We start from the raw sequence: 17,583 nt of genomic DNA, 5'->3' as shown, positions 1-17,583 counted from the left end.
AAGCAAAGAAGCACTGAGTTTGAAGGTATGCCTTGAAATACATCCACAGGTACACCTCCGATTGACTCAAATTATGTCAATTAGCCTATCAGAAGCTTCTAAAGTCATGACATTTTCTGGAATTGTCCAAGCTGTTTAAAGGCAGTCAACTTAGTGTATGTAAATGTCTGACCCACTGGAATTGTGATTCAGTGAGTTATAAGTTAAATAATCTGTCTGTAAACAATTGTTGGAAAAAATTACTTGTGTCATGCACAAAGTAGATGTCCTAACCGACTTGCCAAAACTATAGTTTGTTAATAAGAAATTTGTGGAGTGGTTGAAAAACAAGTTTTAATGATTCCAACCTAAGTGTATTTAAACTTTCGACTTCAACTGTATACAGTTATGTTTATCCCATTCCTTTTGCTTCCATTTAAGAAAAGTTTGTCAGTGGAATGAATACACCCCTGATCACATGCAAACACAGTTCACTGTTATAGCAGCCATGCGCATCTATGCGCTCTCTACCTCCCACCTTTTCCCTTGCTTGTGGACTTCCGTACACAACACATCAGCTGTCTGTGATCAGGCAAAATAAAGACAAACCTTCATATCATAACCACTACACACAGCCTACATTGTAGTCACCATGTTAGCTAACGTCATAGTCAACATTGCTACTAGAACTAATGCGTTAGTCGACCCGCTACAATCATGCAGTACATACAGTGTACTGTCAGCAAGCAGTTTAGCAGTTACACCACTTACACTTACCTTGAGTTGGAAAAGTTCCAGTGTTGGATAGCCATAGCCAGCTAGCTAACATGGCATCCCTCTCTGTTTGAGTAGGCTAAACTAGCTAGCTGCATTCGCTGGCTAAGTAAATGAAAATATAGGTAGCTATCTCTCGCTCTCTCTTGCTTGCATCTTCATTTATTAAGAAATGAATTTGTTCAAAACTGTTCAACTATTGTCTTTCTCTCTCTTTGAATCAACTATTCACCAGATGTTATGCACTGCAGTGCTATCTATCTGTAGTTTATGTGTTCGGTACTAGATTGATTCTCTGATCCTTTGATGGGGTGACATGTCAGTTTATGCTGTAAGAGCTCTGATAGGTTGGAGGACGTCCTCCAGAGGTTTTCATAATTACTGTGTAAATCCATGGTAGGGGGTAAGAACCATGAGCCTGCTAGGTTTTTTATTGAAGTCAATGTACCCAAAGGAGAACAGAAACTAGCTATCCTCCGGCTACACCATGGTGCTACCCCACTGAGTGCTGTTGAAACTACTGTAGACCTTTGCAAAACAGTGTTTTAATCAATTATTTGGTGACGTGAATATATTTAGTATAGTTTTTTCTTAATGTTTCACTATTTTTATGACATTCACTGAGGAGATTGGTCCTCCCCTTCCTCATCAGAGGAGCCTCCACTGCTGTAAACACTCATTTCCTCCTGGATTGAGTTAGAAAACAGGTGGCCAACCGAAGTAGGATCTTCAGTACCAGTTGTTTATCAGTTTCTCCATCTCAGCCATCATCTTTTTCTAACTCTCTCATATTCTGCACGATCTTCTTTCCTTTATCCTAAAAATAATACAAATCCAAAATTAAGCCAAATATTCGCTTAAACTTTAAAGAGTTAAGATGTACTGTATAGATTTGGAAAGGTTTTGTACCTTGGTGATATCAATGATGCAGCCACCACCACCACCTGATGTTTGACAAACAGTGGATGTTTGCGATGTGGCTTGCTCTGAAAACAGGGTATCTTCTTCACAGTGTCATCAGGACCATAACCTAGAGAGCTATTCTGCTTTAACTGTTTAATGTCTTTCACAAAGACAAAAGGTTTGAAAATCGACCTATTGGGTGAGAAAGGATCCTTAATTGACATACATTTGCATAAACTTGAGATGGTACAATAACATGACTAGGTAGGGTGTGTGAGCGGTGGCCAGCTCCATACTGTACCTCTCAGGGTCAGGAGTTCCAGTGATGCTGTGCAACCCCCGGCTGTTAGTACGACAGACACCATGCTTCCTGTTGCCATGAAAATCCCCTCCATGTTGATGCCACTCTCCTTGTCCCTTAGGATATCCATCACTGTCTCAGCAGTGTTATGTCCTAAATACTCATATTCATTGTCAATAGTTCGCAAGCTATATGGATTCAAGGCTGTTTCAAATGATCTCCTCAAACTCAATTCTTCTACGCTTGACTCAAACAATGAAACCTAAAGACGTACATAATCTTCATATTTAACCAACTAACCTTTGCTTCTCTCCAGTAGGTTCTGCACTCCGCAGTAACGGCTGCCAGAGGTCTCTATTCTGGCTGTAGTCATGAAAGAGTACGTCTCGGTGAAACTGAACGGGGCCTTCCCATCCCACCAGCCTGGGCTCTTGGCATACTCCCAGGGTGTTCCTTGTCTATCTTGGTTGTTATTGAGTACTGATTGGAGATATTACGATATAAAGGATACAACATTATCAACAACAAAAAACTCTTATTGCTCAGTCTGCAAGTTTTCAAGTTGAGCAAACTCAAACCCTGATAGCTAATAACCTTCCACTCTCTCTGCTGCCCAGTACTTCCCAGACGTCTCAATCATCCAGGCATCAGTCTTGCCTTAGATGAGGAAGCTATTGTGGTAGGCAAAGCCAGACTGGTTCTCCATGCGGTTTCCTCCATGCAATTTCTCAAATACCGGAGCAATACTTAGTTGTAGAATGGCAAACTACAGACAGGCAGTTTGTTTCTTTTGGTTGTGTTTCAGATTATTTTGTGCCCAATAGAAATGAATGGTTAATAATGTATTGTGGCATTTTGAAGTCGCTTTTATTCTAAATAAGAATGGAATATGTTTCTAAACACTTCTACATTAATGTGGATGTAACCATGATTACTGATCATCCTGAATGAATCGTGAATGATGATGAGTCAGAAAGTTACAGATGCAGAAATACCATACCCCCCCCCCCCCCCCACCAAAAAATGCTAACATCCCCTGTTATTGTTTCATGTGTAACTCTGTTGTTGTTGTTTGTGTTGCACTGCTTTGCTTTGTCTTGGTCAGGTCGCAGTTGTAAATGAGAACTTACCTGGTTAAATAAAGGTGAAATAAAAAAATATTGTAATGGTAAAGAGGTTACTGTGTCCTGAGGGTATGATATTCGTCTGTAACTCCCTCACTCATCATTATTCACAATTCATTCAGGATTATTCGTAATCATGGCAGAATCCACATAAATGTAGAGGTGTTCAGAAACATAATCTATTTTTATTTTAAAATAAAAGTGACAATACATTATTTACCATTACTTTCTATTGGGAACAAAATAAACTGAAACACAACCAAAACAAACAGCAAATGCATCCAACAAATGTGTTGTCACAAGCTTGATGTAGTTTTTGGGTGCTATGAATATGGGACCAAATACTAAACTTTTGACTACTTTAATACACATGTAAGTCAATTTGCCCCAATACTTTTGGTCCCCTAAAATTGGGGGACTATGCACAAAAAGTGTTGTAATTTCTAAACGGTTCACCCGATATTTAAGAAAATATCCTCAAATTAAATCTGACAGTCTGTCCTTTATCATTGTATAATTTCAAACCCAAAGTGCTGAAGTACAGAGCCAAAACAACAACAAAAATCACTATCCCAATACTTTTGGAGCTCAGGTGGCAGATATCCACTTGACAAAATCCATGCCAAGGGCCTCCTCGTCCTCGGCACTCTCTTCCCATACTCTTTGCCCCACACAAACAAACACTTGACCATACACTGGACATTGCTTAACTGACAATATAATTTTTACATGTCCCCCCGTTCGTTTTTACTTTCAGTTTATTTTGTTTTTACCAGAATTCACAAGTGCGCAATTAATGAATGTTGTGAACGCTTCAGTGTTGTTTGGAGTACGTCAGAGGTCACGCACATAGCTGATCCGGAAGAAGATTTTAACCACGTTGTTTTGTTTTTGTCAGCGCGAGCTAGCTAACATTTCGCTTTTAATCCCCTAACTAATTGTTCTTCAGCCATTGGGAAGTAATTTGCTAATTGTAAGTGCAATAAAGTTTTTCCATCCTGCATCGAAGTCAAATATATAAAAAGGTGGGTGGCTAAATAGTTGTTCTAGTCCAGCCCTCCTCACTAGTAAGTAATCTATAGTAGCTAGTTTAGCTAGCTAACAGTTGGTTGCAGATGTTCCAGATACATTTTATCTCCATTGTTCCATTTGTGCCTTTACATAGGACTTTTTATTTCGTCTCTCATTATTTCCCCACTGAAAGATATTGTAGCGAACGGAGGCAAACTCTGGTCGCAGGAGTAAAAGGCAAACACCCAACGCATCGCGCCATTTAAACTGGGTTAACCCACTTGTTGGGTATAATAATGTATATTATAAACTGGTTGGTTTGAGCCCTGAATGCTGATTGGGTATGACAAAACACTTACTTTTACTGCTCTAATTATGTTGGTAAACAGTTTTATAATAGTGTAGCAATCCTAGTTAATTATATTTAAGCAATAAGGCACCTCTGGGGTTTGTGGTATATGGCCAATATACCACGGCTAAGGGCTGTGTCCAGGTACTCCGCTTTGCGTGTTGCATAAGAACAGCCCTTAGCCGTGGTATATTGGCCATATACCACACCCCTTCGGGCCTTATTGCTTAAATATAATTAACTAGGATTGCTACACTGCCTCCTCCGAACGCGAACGCATGTCCCGTGCTTCAACCATATATTTTGTCTTGTGTAAAATCACAGCTTTAATGTATCATATAACAGATATAAGCCATTGTCTGGCTTTTGTGTTGTTAAAACCTTTCTCATAGGCTGTTGGTGGGAGATGATCTGTGAAGAATGGTCTCAACTTCATGTATGAAGCTCCACCTGGGGCAGACCAAGGTAACTACATCCATCTTGGTTTTGCATCTTTACATAACTGAATAATACAAATCAAACCATATGACTGCACTCCATCCACCCACACTCTGCAGTCTACTGCGAAGGGGAGCGCAAGGAGGTGGAATGTTTAATAAGAGTCTCTCTCTTGTTCACAGATGCATCGCTAGTTTGGTAAATGTTGTAGACTGAAAGGCATGTGTTAGTTTATTATTGTTCAAAATGTTACATTTTGATATTATTTTACAGGAAGGAGAATCAGAATACAAGTTTGAGTGGCAAAAGACGTCCCCTGGAGGGAAGTAAGTAGCTAATTGTGTTGATCAACATAAATATTCAGATGACTTGAGTCCTATTAGAGGTTACCTTTGCATTTGGGGATACTTTCATATTTTTTAGGTATGCCAAGGATGTCATGGCTTGTAAACTTCTGCGTAAATTAATATTGTGCAGTTTTCCCATTTGTGTTGAATTAACTTATGACATACATATTTATGACAATCTACTGTTACATGTGATTACCCTCATTGCTAGGCTATATATTGTTATATTAACAAAATACATGTGTTGGCATTTGACACTTGGTGGTGCTAAAGTCAAAGGATGATATCTAACTCGGGATAACGATGTGTTTATTTACATTATGGCAGGTGTAGTATATGTGCTTTGCTTGTCGTCGTCGCAGTTTGGGTTGTATGGAAGGTGTTATAAGTGATGGAATGAATGGATTTAAGTCCAGTCTAATGACCTGTGATTCTCCGGTGCGCAATGTGAGCTGCATCATGTGTCACAAATAGGGCCATGTGAATACAGACAGTGTACCCTCTCTTTGGCCTGTCTGGGATCAATGCCAGCACTGCGTCCACAGAGAAAGCAGGTACAAATAACAATCTGACCTACCTGGATGAATAGAGGAAAAAAGTTGACTGGTAATTCCAAATAATAGTTCACAGATGTAGCTAATGGTTTATTTTAAACTAAATGTTATCAAGTTTTTTTTTCTTCATATTTTCATTCTCAACAATAAAATCCTCCTTTTTATTTTTGCACTGACTTTGAAATCATTTGAACAAAGAACTAATGATGCAGCTATTGCAGACAAATTGCAATAATAATGTGTCCCAATAGAATGGGCATTCAGTATTACATTGGATATTTGTGGTAACTCTATACTTGTAGCAGTAGTTGCCATCACTCCTGGTGTCCTGTAGACTTCCAGAGTGGAGCTGGTTCTGACTCCTACAATCAGGAAGTGAAGTAGTAAAGTAATGTTTACAGAGGGAGAGTCCTGCGCATGGAGTTGATGGTGGAGGGCGATAATGGAGACCCTCCTGTGCTGGGAGAAAAATGCATTTATTGTGTATTCTGATTCCCCTAACCACTGCTTTGGGAGAATGATATTGTATGATTTGCTCAGCCTGAAGATGAGTGAGTTGATTTGGTGTCCCTTTCTATTAACAAAGCCGGCCCTGTATTCCCCACTGTGGAAGCAGTGGCGGATGTGGACAGGCGTCAATGGGACTTTGAGGCTGTGATTTGTGTTAACAGGTCCGTCGATGCACCCCTCCGAGTTAATGGCAGAGATGCGAAACAGTGGGTTTGCCCTGAAGAAATGTGTCCTTGGAAGAAATTCTACTGTTTGTGATCCATCGCAGGTAATCTTCTGTTCTTCTTCCCCGCATGAAGAAAAAGACAACAATATCCATGGCAGATCCCCGGTCTAAATGTGATTGCTGCAAAATGGCCAATTATCAGAGTAAACCACAGAGCTCTTCCAGTCGCTGCAAGTTTAGTCAATTGGGCAGATGTGATGAGACTAACTGCTAAAATTATAGGAGTGTTGCAACACCAGATGTAGCAGTATATAGTTTAACCCCCCCCCCAATAATCTCCCCTCAAACAGAAATCAACAGAGGTTATTCTGCTCTTACTTGCTTCACTTCTAACCATTTGTGACGTCTTTATTCATGTTTTGTTAGCGTTTGATGCATGCTTTTTAAAATGTTCATTGTTTGATTTATTATGAATTGTTTTTATGCTGTAGGAGTACGTTGTCAATGAAGAAGAGGAGGATCCTGAGGTTGAATTCCTGAAGTCGTTGACCACTAAACAGAAAGAGAAGCTCCTCAGGTAGGAGAGCACCACCATTCATACGTTTAGTTGTTTTGAATATAATATGCTTATTGTAAAATAAGACAAAAGATGATTCTTGCAAAAAAAAATAAACATGAACTACTAATATGACAAATTGTTTTCATTTTAAAGGAAACTTGATCGTCTACAAAAGAAGAGTGAAGGAAATCAGAAGAAGGACCGTGATAGTAGTGACAGCTCCAGTGAAAGTAGTAGCAGTGACTGACTGACAGCTCCAGTGAAAGTAGCAGCAGTGACTGACTGACAGCTCCAGTGAAAGTAGCAGCAGTGACTGACTGACAGCTCCAGTGAAAGTAGCAGCAGTGACTGACTGACAGCTCCAGTGAAAGTAGAAGCAGTGACTGACTGACAGCTCCAGTGAAAGTAGCAGCTGTGACTGACTGACAGCTCCAGTGAAAGTAGCAGCAGTGACTGACTGACAGCTTCAGTGAAAGTAGCAGCAGTGACTAAGAGTCAGAAGAGAAAGAAGAAAGGCAAGAGAAAGGACTCCTGTCGTGATGACAACACTGAGAGTGATGGATGAGTCTAGAGTAAGACCAGGCCCAACCTCCAGACAGAAACATCACAAAGATGATACCAGAGAGGAGAAAGAAACAGTAGAGATGAGACACGACAGCAGGGAAAGGCAGAGAACCAGCAGCAGCTCCCAGCCTGACCCAGACAGAAGCAGAAGGAGAGGGATATAAAGACAAGGTTCCTAGATGGAGGGAGGGAGAGAGGGGGGAGGCAGAGGGAGGAGCAGGAGCAGAGGGAGGGAGAATGAGAAAAGAGCCAGAGGGAGAGCTGAGAGAAAGCACTGAACTGTGAGAGTGGACAATCTTACAAAGTGGGCCAGTGATACCATTTTATTTTACTGATGTAAACATTTTTGACACGTTTTGACGATTTTATGATGCTATTGTTAATATGTACATTTTTCTTGGTGGGCCCACTTATTAAACAAACACATAGAAACCAAGTTTTAGTAACACCATGTTTTGGTGTTGCATGCTAGTTGGCTGCTACGGTCAAATGAGTGCAGGGGTGTATTCATTATGCCGATTATGTTGCAAAATGTTGAGCAGAAGCAAACTGAATGAAACCGGGAGGGGCCTACCTGAATTTGACCAATAGAAACTGTTCAAAATGTTCCATTTTGCTACTGTTAGGACTAGTGATTACACCCCTGCTCCTCAAATAGTTCTTATTTTCATCCACTAGAGGGCAGCAGTAGACCTAAAATAACTTGAACCACAGAAATATTTTTCATTTGTCAGATTATTGAACAAATGCATGTCTTGCATGCACTTTTATTGATGGTTGTCACTTTAGTCCAGAAAACCCTCTTCAGAATTCTAATAAAAAATATTATTTGCAACTCGAATTTTAAAAATAGTGAACTGTGCTCACATGGTTGTGACTGTTCTTCATTACATGTGTTACAAGTCTAGCTTAATTATGTAGGCTTGTTTCAAAGTGGTCTTCTGGAAGTGGCCTAAACGGGAGCATGGTTGACTAATGACAATCAATCTATGATTGTTCATTATGCGATGCATAAGATTAGGCCTGCGTAAGTGATTAGTGTGGAGACATCAAGTTTGTTTCAAATATTTAATACTGAATACTTAATTCAGACTCGAGATCAATGCATGAAACTTTCCTCTTTCTGCAAAACCCAGTGCATGTTTTACGCAACATTGCGCGCCTATCGGCCTTTAGAGATTGATTACTTGTTGCATACTTGCATGACATTATCATCATGATGGACGAAACAGAAGAAACGATGAGGTCGAGTTCCTATTTGTTTTGGAGACATATATTTTATGGCAAAGAAATAACAACTCCTGCGTCGATATGATTTGTTAAGAATTCCTGATCAGGAAAATGAATTTCTTACATGTTTCATTTTATTTCAGTCGCTTCAAATGTGTATGTTCTGTATAGACAGACCATGTAACCTTTTGCAATGATGCCCCGAGGTGTGCACCTACATACTGTAGACCTATGCCAATTTGTTTGATTAATTGTTATTTTATCATTATCACGATACAAGTATTTTTTTGTGACCTTCCATAGTGAGCGATGACATTTTTTTTTAAATCCTGGAGACAAGAGGAGAGTCGCCCGAGGCCTTGAGCAGTGAGATGTTTTCCCGTGTCCCGTAAAGTCGCACTGGTTCTCTTTGATCTCTCTTTTATTGTGGCTTGAAAACAAAGATGACTTCTGCCTAATGCTCAGCGAGAGGGCATTTCATGGAAAAGTAACAAAGCGATAAATGGCAGCACTTTACTGTCCGCAATCCCAAGCGTCTCTCTTCCCGAAGCATTTTGACTCACCTTAACTCGTGTTGAATTTAACGCCCTTTTGTAGCCATAAAATAGCAAACTATGCTCATGAATTAATAGCTTAATACTTATTTCCGTGGTTATGAAAATGGATCGAATTTCAAATTCACTAAAGTGTAATGAAAATACATTTGCCCACAAGAAAACTGTAATTTACTTAGTGTGCCTATGCGGCAAAATAACAAACATTTTTTTTCTGAAGAAAAAAAAAGAACATAAAATCAGTGCAAATAAACCACAATACACTTAACTGAAGGTTGTATTAATTTATCATGAATGTTCAGTTATATAATAATAGCCTATTGAATAGGCCTGTTTTATTTTGCCTGTAGACTTCATTTAAAAGTTCACATTTTTATTAAATGCCAAATATAGGCTATAATACGTTGTCTTTTCTAAGCTGTTTATTTTTAAACTCGAATTCGTGGTTAATAGAAAAATTTACATTTTATTTTTTTATCGTTATTTTCGTGATCTCAAAGCCAGCCACACAAAAGGAAATGAAAATAATTTCTCTATTGGTCAATTGAACTTCCTCTTCAGAAAGAGGTTATCTAGATGAGATGCCTGTCCCTAACATATTCCCAGGCCTGGGCTCACGCTGTAATTATTCCCCGGGTTTTTCTTTGAGATCGGACGCTGCACTGGGTAAGCACAAAGAAGTCAGAGAGCATCCTTGAACCCTTTCAATACGGGGCCACTGATATTCAAATAACATGCAGGAACCATTTGACTGCGCCGCGACAAGAGCATTTCAATTTCATCATTTGCATATGGCTTTTTACCCCTTTTCCTTTTCAAAAGTTTAGAAACAGTTCCCATAACATCAAATCAAGTGTAGAGTTTCAAGGAAAGCTTAGAGATGCTTTATCCTTATTCTTGGACTGCCATCTTTCCGTTTGACATGCAAATTAAAGCAGTTAATTTGGACAATTAAAATAAATATTCAGGGGGCCTTTGTCATCAAAACCCCCTGGAAGCCCCCAGATAAAGTAAAGCTGAACAAATGATGTCTCGGAGATTAATTAGATATTTGATAAGACACGAATCCCTAATCGCAAATACAAGACACATGGGGTTGCGATGTGCTCCAAGTCATAATTAATACCATTTAACAAGATTTTCATTTGGGCATGAAATGTCTTTTCCGGGGCATTAACTATTGATTTATTCCTCAGAGAGAATGCACGTCAATGTGCGATTGCCTATATCAGCAATGTATGATTGATTTTATGTAAAGGAACACTCTTGCCTATCTACATTTTACGTTTGGCAATCGTTCATTTTTACCATTTATACCATCACATAAAATACCTTGGTTCATAATTTATTTTCATTTCGCATAATGAAAACAAGTATGGGACCCAATACAGTGAAACATTCCCATCACACGAATGCTGCCTCAGATTTTAGATCGTTTTAATTATGACAAAATGAAAGTCTTATACGTGTGACTTTATACAAGTAAACATTTATATATTTTTTTAGCAAAGAAATGAAATGGTTAACTGAATTTAAAAAGCTGTGTACATACATATCCACAAAGTGCGTTGAAAGTAAACTCCCTGAATTTCAGGATCCCAAACACGAATAAAACAATCATAATTTACATTTACATGAAAATAACACATTGTTTGTTGTCAATATGTACAATATGATGGCGACTCACATGGGCCAACCAAGTTCATTTGGGTTAGCTCGCCCCTTTTAAGCACTGATCGTAAAAAGTACCCCGCGGTTCATTTTTAAGTTGACAGCTAGTTATGTCATTTTCACATAATAATAGAATAATTCTGCTTTTCGTTTGATGGTGAATAACGAGTTGAACATAATCAATATGGTGTTAAGTTTGAATTATTTTTTTGTTTTCAAATGCTTTGCGTAAAATCGTATTTTCCTCCAATACTATCTCTCAAACCCAGACCCGTTTTAATACATGTACCAGTTTTGATAACCTACTGGTCATTTGCTTTATAAAGTTAGTTTCAAGGTCATTCAAATAACAGCCATTCAGTGCTCGTCATGAGGAGATGGATCCTTGATTCTGGGGTTTACCCCGTCTAAAATTAGTTCTGGGGACTCGGACCTGGGGGTCTCCAGGTTACTGGTGTCGGTGTCACTGTCGCTTCCCTTTTTGCCTTCACCACCACCGGCAGTGTGGGTTTTAATGTGCTTGCTCAAATGGTCGCTCCTCATAAAGCGCTTGTTGCATACTGGGCAAGCAAACCTTTTCTCGCCGGTGTGGGTACGGAGGTGTCTCTGAAGTTCATCTGATCTTGTAAATCTTTTGCCACAAAAAAGCCAATTGCAGACAAATGGCCGCTCGCCAGTATGCCATCTCAAATGGGCTTTAAGGTGAGAGGTTTTGCCATACACCTTACCGCAGCCTGGAATGTGACAGCTGTGAAGTCCTTTCCTCCGGAGGCTGGCCCCTGCAGGCCCCAGCCGCTCAGCCTCCTGACAGTTCGGACAGTCGCACGTGGCTCTGCCAGAGTACCTCCTGGATGACCTTGAGGAACCAGAACTGGAACCTGAAATCATAGCGTTGGCGGCAGAGGCGTCCGTGTATGTTGGAATGACTGTTTTGAATCCCTCTTGTGTTAACAGGTGTTGGCTGGTTGATAGAAGATGCGATGCCGTGGGACTTATACCGGTTGAGCTGAATGCCGAGTGTGTCAAAGTGGAGAAGTCAGGGTTATAGCCACTGAGCTGAGAGTGTATGGCTTGGGGGGTCCCGGAATGCAGGGAGGTCTGCAGCGAGCTTGCAGGGTTTTGGACCTCGAGCCATGAGCCAGGGTTGGTATGAACGTCCCACCACGCGGACGCCCCATTAGTAACATCGCCCGAGATGGTTGAATGGAAACCAGACTTGTACCACGACTCATACGGATGTGCCATCCCTACCCTCGGGTACAAGGTTTCTGCTGATGTGTGGACTTTGGAAATGAAGGCTGATTGCCCAGACTCTTGAGACGAAATGCTTGCTGAGTTGGAAAACAGACTGCTGTACTCTGTGGAAAACGCAGATGTGGTCGGGGAGGTCGAGGCTAAGCAGAACGCGCTGTTGCCTGTGCCAGTAGTTGATGTTAGTCCGGTCGATCCGCGGCTTGTTGCTACAGTGAATCCAGGGAGACTGGATCCCAAGTTGCAACTAGAGGAGGATCTTTTCCAAGGATGAAATCCGCCTTTTGAAAAAGCACTGGAATCAGGTAGAGTGGTAAGGGGACTGGTATTGCCAATTTTGTTACAAGTAGCAGCCAGCATAGCTAGAGGTGTAGTTCCAAATCGTGGTTCTTCCTGCAGAGAGATAAAACACTGTACTTTAGAACATTGCAAGCAACATTTACCATTTTCTTTCTGTAAATAAGATGCATGCATTTGCTAGAAGTATAATTTGCGTCTGCCTATGTGGTCGTCCAACCGTTCGGTTGTTGTGCTTGTTTGGATAGCAATTAGTGCATAGGCGGCACAATTATTTACCGTATTGGATTCAAACATACATTTAGTGAAAATGTTAATTCATAATGAATGTATCGAAATGTGAACTAAATATCCACCGAACCTAATAAACAGACACAATCATGGAGGAAATACAGTAATGTCACTCAGTAGAGAGTTTACTGCAGGTCTCGAAAGTTTGCGCATGTGGCTAGCCTATTATGAAAGTTGGCAAAAACAAAAATTATTTTGATTGAGGAAAATTACAACATCTAAACAAGCACTTTCAATACCTACAGTAACAACAAAGCTCAACGATAAGAGAACAATGACCGAAAAGTAGCCTATACAATTTAGTAAGTGTGAAAGTATAAAGCCTACTTCACACATGAAAACCAATATATTTTTTGTCGGCTTACCCCAAGTATAGACGTAGCCATATCCAGGGTCTTTGCTATGTTGAATTGGTCACAATTCTGCAATAGTGTACTTTTCCAATTCGACTCAGACACTTTGCTTTTCCGTAGTCACACGATTTCACTCTTGGCTCGGAGCTCCTACACTACCTAGTTGTAGAGAGCGCGTTCTTTGAAGTACAGCTGGCAAGAGCAAGCAGCCAATCTAAGCGCTGGATTCTTGGCAAGAGGACGACGTCAGCCAATGAGAGATTCGACCAAGGACAGAAACGCTAAAGCTTCATGTCAATCAATAACTCTTGTGCGGATTTGACTGTCAAGCAAGGTACGATTTGGTATTTTTATACATGTTATGTATTCTCCCATCAAGGCTCAATGTGCTCTTTATTGTAGAATCGAGATCATTTTGGTTTAAGCTAGTTCTCTGCAAGAGGTAAGAATTTTATATGATTTATTTAGAGGTATTTTGTTTATGTTGCATTTCAGAAAGCTTTCTGACCAATTGTTATTTTTTTCAACTGCAGGTTCTTTGTTTCTCTAGGCCTATATAGACATAATTGTAAAATATAATGTTCGGATGTATAGCTGCCTCTGCTTTTATCCCTCGTGGAGTCCCAAATTGTTTTATGTTTCATGTCATAACATGAGGGGATTGGTGATTATTTAAAAAAATATATATATTTACGAATTGCGGTGCCTTCATATTTTTTTTAAACTAAGGATGTCATGCACTTTCAGGAATGGAAACGTCTTCATAGGCGCAGGGCATGTGCTTGCTTACACCATCCATGAAGTTAAGCAGAAGTTCCCATGCACTCACCAGGGGGCCAGAAGTGCAATAAACGGACCCATTATCAATAAACAATGGCTGACTAAAGTGAAGACGCTTACAATACAAGGTATGTCATACAACAGGTGAATTATCTTAAAAGTTTCCATAGGCTCAAGCGGTGTTGCCATGTGTGCGTTTAAGAGGCTATTGGGGACTTGTTTTTAATCTGTGTGTGTGCGCGCGTGTGTGCGTGGAGTGCGCTCGCGCCCGTCCCCCTGCCTGTCTGTGCCAATTTACGCGCGTGTGTTGAGGCTGTACAGTGGGGCTTTTCGGTTAATTAAAAAGTGACAATTAACTCGATGAGTGGTTGGTGTTCTAAGTGCTACAGCCTGGAAACTAAAAATATTTGAAAAATATTGTAGTCATAATATTCACGAGATGTTGTTTCCCTCATGTCAGCCTGGCGAATGCATTTCATTCAACGATGCAGGCTGATTTAATATGGCACAATGAAACCATAGAGCATTCCACACTAAAGATTTAGGCCAACTGAATTATAACGTTTGGAGATACAATTGAACCATTGAAAAAACATGTGGAGCGCATCAACATTAACTTTTTCTTTCGCCAAATTACTATATATTGTTTTCTTCCTCTGGAATTTATAAAGATCACAATGCAATATATGTCAACGTGTTTCACAGCTTGTAAAACATTTAGGGGTAATGACATAATGTAACAATGGCCTGCTTTGGTGTGACTCTTCATCCCTTAAAAAGGTAAAGCAATTTTCCATAGAAAGGCTTCGCCAAAAGCTGTGTATTACAGTATTCAAAACGAGCGAATAATGCACCATTATTGAGCTTGAATGCTGCCAGTCAACCAAGCGCAATTTGTTCAAAGGCTTCCTCTGCTTTAATTCCCCACCTTTTGAGCGGCGAATATAAAACAATTTCATCAAATCCAACGAACGGAGCCAAGAAAAGTGCTTCATTTTTGCAATCATTGCAATTTTAGTGGTGTGCTATTAGCACTATTAAATGTCGATTGTGCATTAACAAATTTGATTGCAATGCCAAAGTGTCTCGAACAGCGAGAGTGTGTGAGCGTGTAATCATTATTTTATATTTGTCTTTTCTTTAAAAAAAAAAATACAGTTCTAAATGTTTTGTAGTGTAATGCACCTTTGGTTAAAATGAGGACCGTGTCATTCATTGTTGATTTGTATTGTTTTATTTTGCTATGTATAATGGTATTCTGGTATTATCTGTCTCTTCGTGTTTTATTTATATTTAATGGTTCGAAAATAAAGATAAAGGATTTATCAATGAACAAGGCGAAGATAAGGCCCTCGATGGAGTGCTCGTTTTTAATTAGTGTTTATCCCCACATTATTCAACATCTAACTAATTGATGAAACACTTCTGGAAATAAAATAAGTAAGGAAATGTATAACGAACAAAAACTTTAGTAACAAAAGAACACGAAAACAATTAGGATTAGATTATCTTTCAAAATGACAGGTGTTGGTTCACATATGATTGCCTATACTCATTTTCAATTGTGTTGACTTTTTAGTCTTTTTGAATGCCATTGTAAATTGGAATTTCATCATGTGGGCCTACCATAATAACAATGTGATAGCCTGCGTAATAGTTGGTAGTAGGCCTACCCAATGCCAGCATCCTTGACGAAATATTGTCATTAAAAATATTTGAACAGTGTCATTCAAGTGGGAATTTGGAGTTGAATCTCGCATGCAGGACTCCACCCGAGAGCACTTTTCTGTGGCAATTAGGAGCCTATTACAAGTCATTAGATTGATCAATGTACCTTAAACAATGAGAATGATTTATTTGGTAGAACAAAACGCTGTGCATCTATTGTGGTGAGGCTAAGTGACGGTGCATCCATCAAGGCGTTCAACGACAAAAGATAAATGATTAATACAAACCTATTCATTTAAACTCTTGATACAAAAGGCCTTTGACTTGCTTCAAATCAAGATTATTAGAGGCTCGTTTTCTGCATGTTAAACGACTCAGGGTGCTGGATTAGACCAAATTTTCTGGTTGGTCCCTGCAGGGATTAATTTGCTTTGGTTTTGAGGAAAGTTTATTTGTGGACAATTAACTAACTAATCGGTTTAATCTCATGGTCGAGAGTGGCGAAGGTCCACAGGCCTACACCTGTTTCTGTCCAAGAGGGGAAACAATTTAGGGGCAATGATGCCATGCTTCAATTCTAAGTAGTTTTATATGTTAATTGATGTCATTATCTGAAAACAGGTGTATGATAGTCTACTAAATCCGACAGAAATGTTAAATCAACTCGGCCTAGCCTACATGCTTGTTTGGGTCATGGTGATTGGTAGCCTCTAAGATAGAAAACAATATTTTATCATAAACTCGCGTTTTTTGTATATTGTAAAATCTATAACACATCTCTTTCTATACGATTTGTAGACTAACGCACGAGATCATCGACGTGAGTCTATTTTGCGTGTGCAAAGACTTGCATGCCATGCTGTTTTCCATTAATTGTCAATGTACAGTATTCAACCTGTTTCTCAACCGTGTCTGCCCGGCTCTTGCACAGTAAGTATTGTTGGACACCTTTTACATTTTGCATCCGATGTTTGTGATTTTTCTGGTTGTCAAGGGAGTAAAAAAACAAACAAATGCGGGAAGACTTGTATTCACTATATAATGGTGCATAACAGGAAGATATAGAATCATATTCCTGTTCAGTATGAAATATAATTTTATTGGGGAGGGAGATAAACCAAAGCGACAAACCAGTCTGTTGCAAGGAGTAGCCTAGAAGATTCACCTTCAGGGGCAGAATGGAACCAGAAATCGGCCCTGACATGTCAAACACACCAGCCCATTTTTTTCCTTGAGGTCCCCACAAAATGGACTAGCACATCTGGTATTTGCCCGAAATGCCAGATGGCCGCTCTGCCCCTGTTCGCCTTGTTAAAGGCACTATAGTCCCACAGCTGCTTACTTGCACTGATTTAACCCTCCCTGATAAGAGGTGCAGACTAACCAGCACTCCCTGCCACTGTCATATTGTGCGTGAGGGACTGTCATTTTGGTTACATGCCTGACACTTGGATAGGCTCCTGTAATAACTCCTAAAGTTACCGATATTGGCTTGTACATATGTTGTCTATGTTCTGTGGTGAAGCTTGGCTCAGCTCACAAGTACAGTAGGCCTAACATTAACAAGTGTCTGCTAAATTTAGAAACATGGGTCAGCTACCAGTGTCATCTTTCATTTCAGTCAGACGCATGTCCTAGTTTAAGGATGAGGCGTTAGCCAGTGTGAGTGAGGTCGACTGAACTTGCTATTAGCTAGACCGCTATTAGCTTCTTTTACAGAGCTTACATTACCAGCAATATATGGGTTTTTTTCACTCTAAGTTGTGAGTAGATTTAGTAGGCAGTGAAAACTGAAGAAAAGGACATGGCTCCCAAGAAGGTGTGTTTTGTGTATACTATAGTAGCTCAGGCCAAAGCTGAATGTGTAGCCTCGATTTACATAACGCCACGAGGTCTGACTCGCTATGGA

At 39.8% G+C, this 17,583-nt stretch overlaps 3 protein-coding genes and 1 pseudogene across 12 annotated transcripts in view; 2 read left to right on the top strand and 2 right to left on the bottom strand.

Moving 5' to 3' along the window:
- Window positions 1-1,370: 1,370 nt before the first annotated feature.
- LOC110504188 (secernin-3-like) lies at window positions 1,371-5,431 on the bottom strand (annotated as a pseudogene).
- Window positions 3,908-8,429, top strand: LOC110520119 (corepressor of RBPJ and splicing regulator). 4 transcript variants are annotated; one of them, XM_090229792.1, is made up of 7 exons: window positions 3,908-4,106; window positions 4,834-4,906; window positions 5,153-5,205; window positions 5,679-5,780; window positions 6,452-6,558; window positions 6,948-7,033; window positions 7,169-8,429. In XM_090229792.1, exons 5-7 carry the CDS (start codon window positions 6,460-6,462, stop codon window positions 7,260-7,262), a joined length of 279 nt encoding a protein of 92 aa, XP_090085918.1. In that variant the 5' UTR covers window positions 3,908-4,106; window positions 4,834-4,906; window positions 5,153-5,205; window positions 5,679-5,780; window positions 6,452-6,459; the 3' UTR covers window positions 7,263-8,429. The 4 variants fall into 4 exon arrangements, with proteins under 4 accessions (XP_090085918.1, XP_090085917.1, XP_090085920.1 ...); XM_090229791.1 differs by lacking the exon at window positions 5,679-5,780; XM_090229794.1 differs by lacking the exon at window positions 5,679-5,780 and having other exon boundaries at window positions 3,923-4,054.
- A 2,267-nt stretch (window positions 8,430-10,696) lies between these two features.
- LOC110520117 (transcription factor Sp9) lies at window positions 10,697-13,414 on the bottom strand. The gene is made up of 2 exons (XM_021597189.3): window positions 13,239-13,414; window positions 10,697-12,678 (listed from the first exon to the last, which is right to left on the bottom strand). The coding sequence occupies exons 1-2, from the start codon at window positions 13,257-13,259 to the stop codon at window positions 11,392-11,394; spliced, it is 1,308 nt and encodes a 435-aa protein (XP_021452864.1). The 5' UTR covers window positions 13,260-13,414; the 3' UTR covers window positions 10,697-11,391.
- LOC110520118 (obg-like ATPase 1) overlaps window positions 13,347-17,583 on the top strand; it is a 47,449-nt gene continuing 43,212 nt past the window's right edge. For 2 of the 7 annotated variants that reach the window (XM_090229790.1, XM_090229789.1), the window contains exons 1-2: window positions 13,347-13,560; window positions 13,974-14,134. Coding sequence is in view for 2 of the 7 variants with exons in the window: in XM_036974445.2 (XP_036830340.1) it covers window positions 17,479-17,493 (15 nt within the window). In the remaining 5 variants the exon portion in view is untranslated. Of the gene's footprint in view, window positions 13,669-13,973; window positions 14,135-17,109; window positions 17,494-17,583 lie in introns of those variants that run through there. The other 5 variants (XM_090229788.1, XM_090229787.1, XM_036974446.2 and 2 more) reach the window with 5 other exon arrangements.

This window comes from Oncorhynchus mykiss, chromosome 3, assembly GCF_057628025.1.
Source record: "Oncorhynchus mykiss isolate SJ-2025 chromosome 3, ASM5762802v1, whole genome shotgun sequence".
NCBI lineage: Eukaryota > Metazoa > Chordata > Actinopteri > Salmoniformes > Salmonidae > Oncorhynchus > Oncorhynchus mykiss.
The sequence above is the reverse complement of the archived record's forward strand: the minus strand, read 5'-3'. Positions and strand labels throughout refer to the sequence as shown.